At 33.6% G+C, this 8,622-nt stretch overlaps 1 protein-coding gene across 1 annotated transcript; it reads right to left on the bottom strand.

The window, feature by feature from the left end:
* Positions 1-5,887: 5,887 nt before the first annotated feature.
* On the bottom strand, positions 5,888-8,372 carry LOC112504664 (heavy metal-associated isoprenylated plant protein 33-like). The gene is made up of 3 exons (XM_025108612.1): positions 8,201-8,372; positions 7,730-7,805; positions 5,888-7,618 (listed from the first exon to the last, which is right to left on the bottom strand). Exons 1-3 carry the CDS (start codon positions 8,228-8,230, stop codon positions 6,207-6,209), a joined length of 1,518 nt encoding a protein of 505 aa, XP_024964380.1. The 5' UTR covers positions 8,231-8,372; the 3' UTR covers positions 5,888-6,206.
* Between the last annotated feature and the right edge of the window lie 250 nt (positions 8,373-8,622).

The following is an 8,622-nucleotide window of genomic DNA, read 5'->3' as shown; positions in this document are numbered from 1 at the left end:
CCCCCCCCCTTCTACAAACTGTTTAGTATTCTTGTAGACCCTTTGGGACCAACATATACTATTCAAATCAAAATTACTACATGTAGTTAAGTGTATCCTGTTAGTTTTAATACCTTTACTGCTGGCTTTAGGATTTTCCTATGCTAAATTAGGTTGCCAAAACAGTTTTGGGGTTGTATAGCTTGCATTGAGTCTGCAAAACAATCTTGGCCTTTCCAAACGAAAGGTTATTTTATAAAATTATGGTTGTGGTTAATGGAACAATGATGGAAAATGTAGGGAAGGTTTAATAATAAGGTAAGTTGACGTAGGATGGGATATAAATCGGATTTTAGAGTTAGGTTCATCACTGGCACTTACCGGGTAAGATTCTCAATCCTTGTCATGTTCTAAGATAAGAGCCATCACTTTCACTTACCGGGTAAATCGTCACACACAATACCGTTTTGATGGGCTACAATCTTACTCGGTAAAGTAAATTAGAGTACTGATTCTTACCGGTAAGTACTTACAGAGTAAGCGTTTGGGTAAACGGACCCTTAGTTACATTTACGACATGCTGGTTGCATCACTCCTACAAGTGGCATACCTCCCCCCTCCCCCCCCCCCCCCCAAAAAAAAAGTTAGAAAGAGTGACCATATTTGCTTGTGAACATTTGGGTCTCTTTGTTTGCTTGTTTTGTTTCCTTTGTTTGATATTCTTGGCTCAAGTGTGTGAACTGTTTTGCTTCTTCATTAAGCTTTTGGGATTGTTTAATATAATTGGGGTTTTTGGGTTCTTGTGATTTTTGTTCAAAGCATGATGTTGGTTGATGTTTTTTTCTTGGTTGATTTTCTATCGTCTCTACTCCCTATTAGACCATAAATTATTCTTTTGATTTCACATCTTGCAGAAACTTTTCTGCTTTTACACTTTAAGAGAAGTCCAGAGTTGCTGGTTGATGTGTGTTTTTTGATGCTTTAAGAAGTCTAGAGTTGTTTCTAGAGAATGTGAGGTCTGGTTATCTCTTGTGTATCATCAATTCTAAGAGCCAACCTTCAACAAAACAGGGCAGAGAAGGGGAAAGTATTATGATTTCGGATGTATTCAGATACGCTCCTATCTGTTTAATTTGACTGCTGGAAGATATATTGGATATTGATTTGATGAGTTCAAACATGTTGCTTGTATGCACCTTAAAGTTTCAATTTTGACTGCACCTGTTGCATGCCTAGCTTTTGGATGGTCTAGTCCTTATGGTGACTGTATGCTAGGTTCAATTTCTATTTGGTACGTGTTGGCCATATTGCATGCTCTATGGTTTAAGACAATAAGTGAGAGAATGGTTCATAAACAACTTTGTGCTAAAGTTAACCATTCTAAATATTACCTTCTTTTGGTTGTTTCTATTTAGTATATTACATTGTTAAGCCATTCTCATTTTCTTCTTTGAAGACTTGGGTTCTGCTAGAAAATGTAGATGGTAAAATACCTTTTCAATCATCAACATTAAAGCATACTATGTTCTGGGATTCCTTTTAGTTATGAGTATGAATCACAAGTTCCTAAATATTATTTTGTAGTATACAGATTTTTTTTCTGTTTTGCAATTCTTTTCCCTGTATAGATACCCAAATAATTAGATAGTGATCACATGTTAGCATGAAAGATATCATTTTTTTCATTAAGAAACATTTTCATTATTTTTTTCTCTTTTGGAATTTTTTGTTTTTTTGTTTTTCAATTACTGCAGCTAATTAATTATTTTTAAATATGCTTGATACATTCTAAAAAAATGCATAAAATTTGTTATGAAAAATTACAATTCTCTTGAATGTATATTTGCTATATTCAGGCCGCATTATGGTAACTTGTTTTAATATTGAACATGAAAGGAAAAATGTTATTATCTTAAGTGGTTTTGGACCTCAACCATTTCATTACACATGACTTTAAGCATCTGGGAAAGCATAAAAAATTTGCAACGACATTTTACTCCAACATAATATTAAAAATAACATGTTCTTAACACTTTTTAACTTACCTTATGGTATATGTTTTGTTATGAAATGTGTCCATAAGTCAAACTTTGTGTATTATTTGGAAGAAAACGTATTTGTACTATGCATTCTATTTTACATTTTCATATTCTATGTTTTGTTTATGCCATGGAAACCTCTTATTATATGAAGTACTTCAAAGACATCTTGCAAAAATTTAATATTTAAAAATGAAATGTATCTTAATAAAGACATGTGCATCCCGCTGCAACGCACGAGTACACAATTAATATTTAAATAATAATAAAAAGTTCAAATTATATCAAAAACAATATTTTTTATAATATTTAATTTGATATAATTTTTGGAGTTTCAAATTAATCAACTATTATATGTAACTTAGATTTTGTTCTAAGGTATATTTTAGATTTTATTTTTTTAATGACTTTCATATAAAGTTTATTTCTTGATTAACAACTAATATTAATTAATTTAATTGAAAATTCACATATGAAAATCAAAGTAAATGAAGGTTTTCGCTATTAATGCATTAATCATTACATATCTACATGCGACAATGACCTTCAGTTTAAACTCTTTTGTATAGGAATGAATAAATGATCCATTTATTAGTTCAACGACTTTTTTAACTCTAAATTTGTAATATTAATCAAATCATTTCTTAATGATCGTTTGTGTCTACAATATATAGTTTAGGTTTTTGTCTCATGAATCTTGTAAATTATGCTTCATTTACTTACACATTGATTAATTTTGATACAAAAACATTTAAGCCTATATAATCACTTCAATTATTATATCAAGATTTGAAATTTCGAGTTTGATTTAGCAACAAATGTAAAATGAGAGTTCGAACGACCATAAATAATGGCATTTGTCACTTGAATCGAATGAACATAATATGTGTAATTTACAGATTAAGGGGGTGTTTGGGATTGTTTATAAAAGTTGTTTTTTAACTTATTTCAGTCTGGCACCGGTGATAAGTTGTTTTCTGGTGTTTTGATAAGAAAAAAAACTGATTATACCGGTGCCAAACCAGTAATAAGTTGTTTTTGATAAGTTAATATTTCCTGACTTATGAAAAACTGCTTATTACCAGTTTACAATTTTAACCATGTATTGTTTAACTCCGGTTTGATACCATATAAGTTAATAAGCACTTTTACAAAAAAACATAAGTTGTTTTAAATAAGCAATCTCAAACACCCCTAAATGCTTACTTGGTAAGTGCTTACCGAATAAATTTTCTCATCAGATGAACATGACAAAGGCCAAGAATCTTACCGGGTAAGAGTAATGAGAAGGATGAAGAGTGTTACCAGATAAGTGAAGATGAAAACTCTTACCCAGGTTAGTGTTTACCAGGTAAATTGTTGCATTCGATACGTTTTGATATACTAAAATCTTACGCATCAAAATAAATTATAGTGTTGACTCATATCAGTAAGCATTTACCGGGTAAGCATTTACCGGGTAAGCATTTAGAACAGCCCCTTAAATGTGTTTGGAATCTTTGGTCCTCAGTTTTCTATCTTTTATTCGGTTGGTTTTCATTGAATTGTTGCATTTTTAAAACATATTATATGTAGTTTAAGTGTAATATTTAAGACCATCTTCAATAGGGACGTTAGATTTTACACCGAATAACATATTACATCGGATTTTAGATACCATTAAAAATGTCTTACAAATTAAATCTAATTCTTTTACCTCTATTACAAAAAGAGAAACAATTGGTTTTTTAGATAAATAACATTTACATAAAACAAATTAAACTAGATTTGAATTCGTAGCTTCAAAAAAATTGGGATATTTGATTAGAGTTGGTTTCTGGTAAAATTAAAAGTTATCATGAAAAAAGTAAGAATATTTTTTTTTTATCAATCCTCGTTAAATATTAAAACTAATAAAATATACCAAATTAGATATTTTTTAAACTTGTCACAATAACTACTCTTTTTACACGATTTTTCACCTGCCATTTTAATACAAAAACATTTTGATAACGGTTGTTTTTATAATCTATCTATGGGAAAACAATTATGCCGACATTATCATTTAAAATATAATACATATATATACACACACATGAAATAGCACCAAAACCAATAATCCTACCCCTTCTGCTTTTAAGTTACTGCCACAGAGCCAATATAAAAATAGGTGGAGTCCAGAGCTATTAAAATGGTGGGTCCCATTTCATCAGTGCTACTGGGGCCCATCTGTTTCTCACTCTACACCCAGTGGGCCCACCACCTTAGCCTCTATGATTTCAAACACATTATCACATCATGGACAAAATCGTACGAAAATCGTTTAATAATGCTACAAACACTCACACATGGGTAGGTCTCATTTCTATATATACACAACTTACTCAATACTCACAGACTACATATATGTATGTATGTATGTATATGTCTTTGTACACGATCAAGTTTGTTAGAAAACTAAAATGGATTAGAAATTTGAAAAGGGTTTTTCTAACCCCACCATGTATATTTATCATGATCATGAATGTATTATTTATTTATTCGTAAAATACAACAACATACATTTTAATTTTAATATTTTATTTTATTTTTAGTTTTTTAGATATTATAAAATGATTTGATGGTTTTGAAAAATCGATAACGTTTTTATTTTTAAATAAATATAAATTTAAAGATATATCTTAAAACTTTGAAAAAAGTATATAAATATTATCATCAAATTAACTATTTAATAGTTCACGTTTTTTATAATTTCTCTAATTTTTTTGTTATGATTTAATCTACACTTAATAACGAAGTAATTTATTTCTTGTTTAATAATACAAGTTTTTATAAAAACAACAATTAAATATCCTGTTATGACTTATTGATTATTTTAATTATATTTTAGTTTTTTTTTATATTTAATAGAAATATTTATTCTTATTTGATTATGCTTATATGCTATTTGTTACATTGATTCAAATATGTAGCTTTATTAAGTTGTATTTATGCACAATTTATTTATAATCTTAAATTTTAAGTAATGTGTATCAATAAACAATACTTTATGCATAAAAAATAATTTCTAAGAGTTTCTATCAAATGTTTTATAATATATTATAAATAAATATAATATTTACCACATGAGAAACATGTGACACGTTGTATATGATTCCTAAGTTTCTAATCCATTTTGGGTTCTTGACAAAACTTCTCCCTATGCCTTATTGAAGAGTTTAAATAATAACTACACTATTTTACATCAAGGTTAGAATATCTAAAACACTCAATCATCAAATATAATGAATCGGTGGTACATATGATTGGCACAAACAATTTCAGTCACATGCCAAATTACTCAGCACACTATTTCATACCAATACGACATCATACGTAAAGGTAGTCTATTTTAGATTTTCGAAGTGTTCTAAGATATTAGTATATGTGCTCTCAGTAATTTCATGGATAAAGGATTTATTTTTCTAAAAAATACGATTTATATATTTTATAAGAAATGGCTTTAATTTTATCCAACTCTATCCATAGAGATAATTAGGGTGTAAAATATACAAGTCAACCCACGAGCTAGAGATAATTAGGATGTAAAATATACGAGTCAACTCACGAGCTATTCGAGATCGATTCGGTCAAAACTCCGTCAACGCTCTACTCGAATAGGCTCGGCTCAAACTCGACTAGACATATTAACAAGTCAAGTCCAATCCACCTTTCTTATGCATCTTTTTGTTCAAATTTTTTAACTTTTCATCAATGTGAAACAACTAAAACTCAATTTATCATTTGAGAATACTCAATTTTCATGATGTCACATCATTACCTTAAGGTTTTCATTTATATAAAAATAAAGATCAGTCAAAATAGGAACAAAACAAAAAGGAGGTAAGAGGGATTGAAAGGCATTGTTTCACAATTTTATTTCATATTTTGAGCATATGAACACCATATAAACATCAAAATAAGGCCCCATGAACCATAGTACTCACCCTCATGTTTTCCATGATATCATCATCTATATGTTTACTTTCATATGATCCTTAATTTAAAGACCCTTCAGGATTAAAAACCAAAAGGATTTAACAAGAATTAATATTCAACCAAAACAACTAATTCCTAAGGAAATCCCCTTCTTTTCCTTCCCTTTCCTTTTGTATTTTTGGTATGGCCACCCACAACCACCATGAGCCACCACTACCTCATCACATCACATCACATCACATTGCAGCTTGAAGGGTTCTCATCACTGAAGTAGTGTGTGAGGGGGTCACCCTGTGGTGGTTGAGGGTAGGGGTACTGTGGATATGGTGGTTGCATATAGTTCACCGCCGGTGGTGGCCGAGCGTACATCATCGGCTGAAACCTTTCGTTTCCATTTGCTCGTTGTTGGTTCATCATTGCCGCCGCTAATTGCTGCTGGTAATAAGGGTTTCCAGCCATGGCCTCTGCCCCACCACCTTGAAAATAACTATTGCCCCCGCCACCACCACCTGCCGGAAGTCCTTGAACAGCCTGGATGTTACTCATTTGACCCATGGGCATGTGACCCATGGGTCCCAGCCCACCCCCACCACCACCACTCATGCTCATCATGTTTGGCATGCCATGTACGCCATCATTCATTCCACCTTTCTTGACTCCATTACCATTCATGTTAGGAATGCCGCCGCCACCACCGTTGTTTTTGTTTTGACCACCGCCACCGCCACCGTTCTTAATTTGACCGTCAGCAAGACCAACACCACCGTTCTTGCCACCATTCTTCCCTGCTCCACCACCTTGATTTTGATTGCATCCTTTCTTTCCACCGGCATTCATCTGTACAGGAATACTCCCATTGCCGCCACCACCTCCACCTCCACCACCTTTCTTCCCACCGTTTCCACCAGCATCTCCAATTTGGGGAGCACCCTTCATCAGATGCGGTGGCATCTGCCCACCTTTCATGAACTGTGGATTCATCATCATATTAGCCATCTGAGAGCCACCACCACCGCCACCTGCCATCACCGGCTTCTTCATCGGAAGATCATCCATATCATCATCAAACTCATCATCATCATAATCATCATCATCAAACTCATCATCATAATCATCATCGTCGAACTCATCATCACTCTCATCCGACTCCGGCATCTTAAACTTAACCGACTTTTGTGCATCCTTGGGGCCGCCACCACCACCACCACCGCCTCCGCCACCACCACCGCCACCGCCTCCGCCACCACCACCCAAAGCGGGCAACTTCATGTCCTTAAATTGGGGAGGCAACTTCATATCTTGAAACCCTTTTAATTGGTGAAGCTGCTGAAGCTGTTGAAGCTGTTGAAGCTGTTGCAGGGTTGGAGGACCGCCGCCACCACCACCACCACCCTTCTGTTGTGGTTGCCCTCCTTTCCCCTGCTGATTTCCACCGGCTTTCTGTCCCTGGATTTTGTTGCCCTTACCAGCGTCGATTTGCAAGTTCTTTAACTGATTATTCATCTGTTGATTTGGTTTGGGAGCACCCCAAATCTGTGCTTGTTTCCCACTCTTTGCAAGTTTCTTGATGAGTGCCGCCGGATCAACATTTCCCGACACCGTCACTTTCCCCTGTTCTGAATCTATTACGATGGTGTAAACACCTATTTTAAATTAATCATCATTAAATGAAACAAAAAACACAGAATTAGTCTTAATTACCCATAAAAACCAACCAAGAAACAAAATTTATTGTTGAAATGGGAACGCGATACCTTCGATTTTCTGAAGGGTTTTCTTCACTTTTCGTTTACAACCATCACAGTGGATATTCACTTTCAGGGCACAAGTCTGCACTCAGAAACAAACAGACAAAATGAAACCAAAAATCAAAATCAAAACCAAAATCAGAAAGAGGAATAATCTTTTCCATGTTAGCAATTATTGCATCAAGTTTTGGGTCAAAAAAAGGGAAAGATAAAGAGGTTAAAATCAACGAAAGGGAAAAAGGGAAGTGAGATTTTGTATGAATTTGTTTTCTTGAGTTGAAAACAAGCAAGGCATTTGAAGCAAGCAATGTACAGATGAACATGGTGAGTTTATAACTAATATTTATTTTCATTTTTCTTTTTGCCAATTATGAAATTAAAATGGAAGCAATTTGAAGAAAATGAGAGAGCTTTCTGATGGGTGGGTGAAGTTGAAGAAAACAAAAGAAATTGAAGATTTTAAGAATGAGGATGTACCTGAATCTTTAAGAACTCTTCTTTACTCATAATTTCAAAGAAAACCCAGAAGAACAAAATGGAGTTTGTTGGTATTTATAGATCTGAAATACCGGGATTAAAGATTAAAAAAATTGCAAGAGGGAGGCTTTCTAATATCCAAACAAAGAGAAGGAAATGATGATGAAAAGGAGAGAGATGAGTGTGAGTGTGTATTATAAGAGGGAATGGGTAGACGTTAAAACCTCTCTGATTCTTCTATTTCAGAGTTGAGATGTGGTTGTGGGGTTGGGAGTAAAAATGGAGTTTAGGGGGGGGGGGGGGGGTGGTTTTGTTTTTTTTTTTTTTTTTTTTTTGGAACGGCCGATATTAAAAAACCAAAAAACAAGAAGCTAGCAAGTTGCTAGCGGATTCAAAATCGCCCTCAACGGGCTATTACACCA

The sequence above is a fragment of the Cynara cardunculus genome, unplaced genomic scaffold (assembly GCF_001531365.2).
Source record: "Cynara cardunculus var. scolymus isolate 2C unplaced genomic scaffold, CcrdV1 Un_Scaffold_6429, whole genome shotgun sequence".
In the NCBI taxonomy this organism is placed as follows: Eukaryota; Viridiplantae; Streptophyta; class Magnoliopsida; order Asterales; family Asteraceae; genus Cynara; species Cynara cardunculus.
This window is presented reverse-complemented; position numbering and strand designations above follow the sequence as displayed.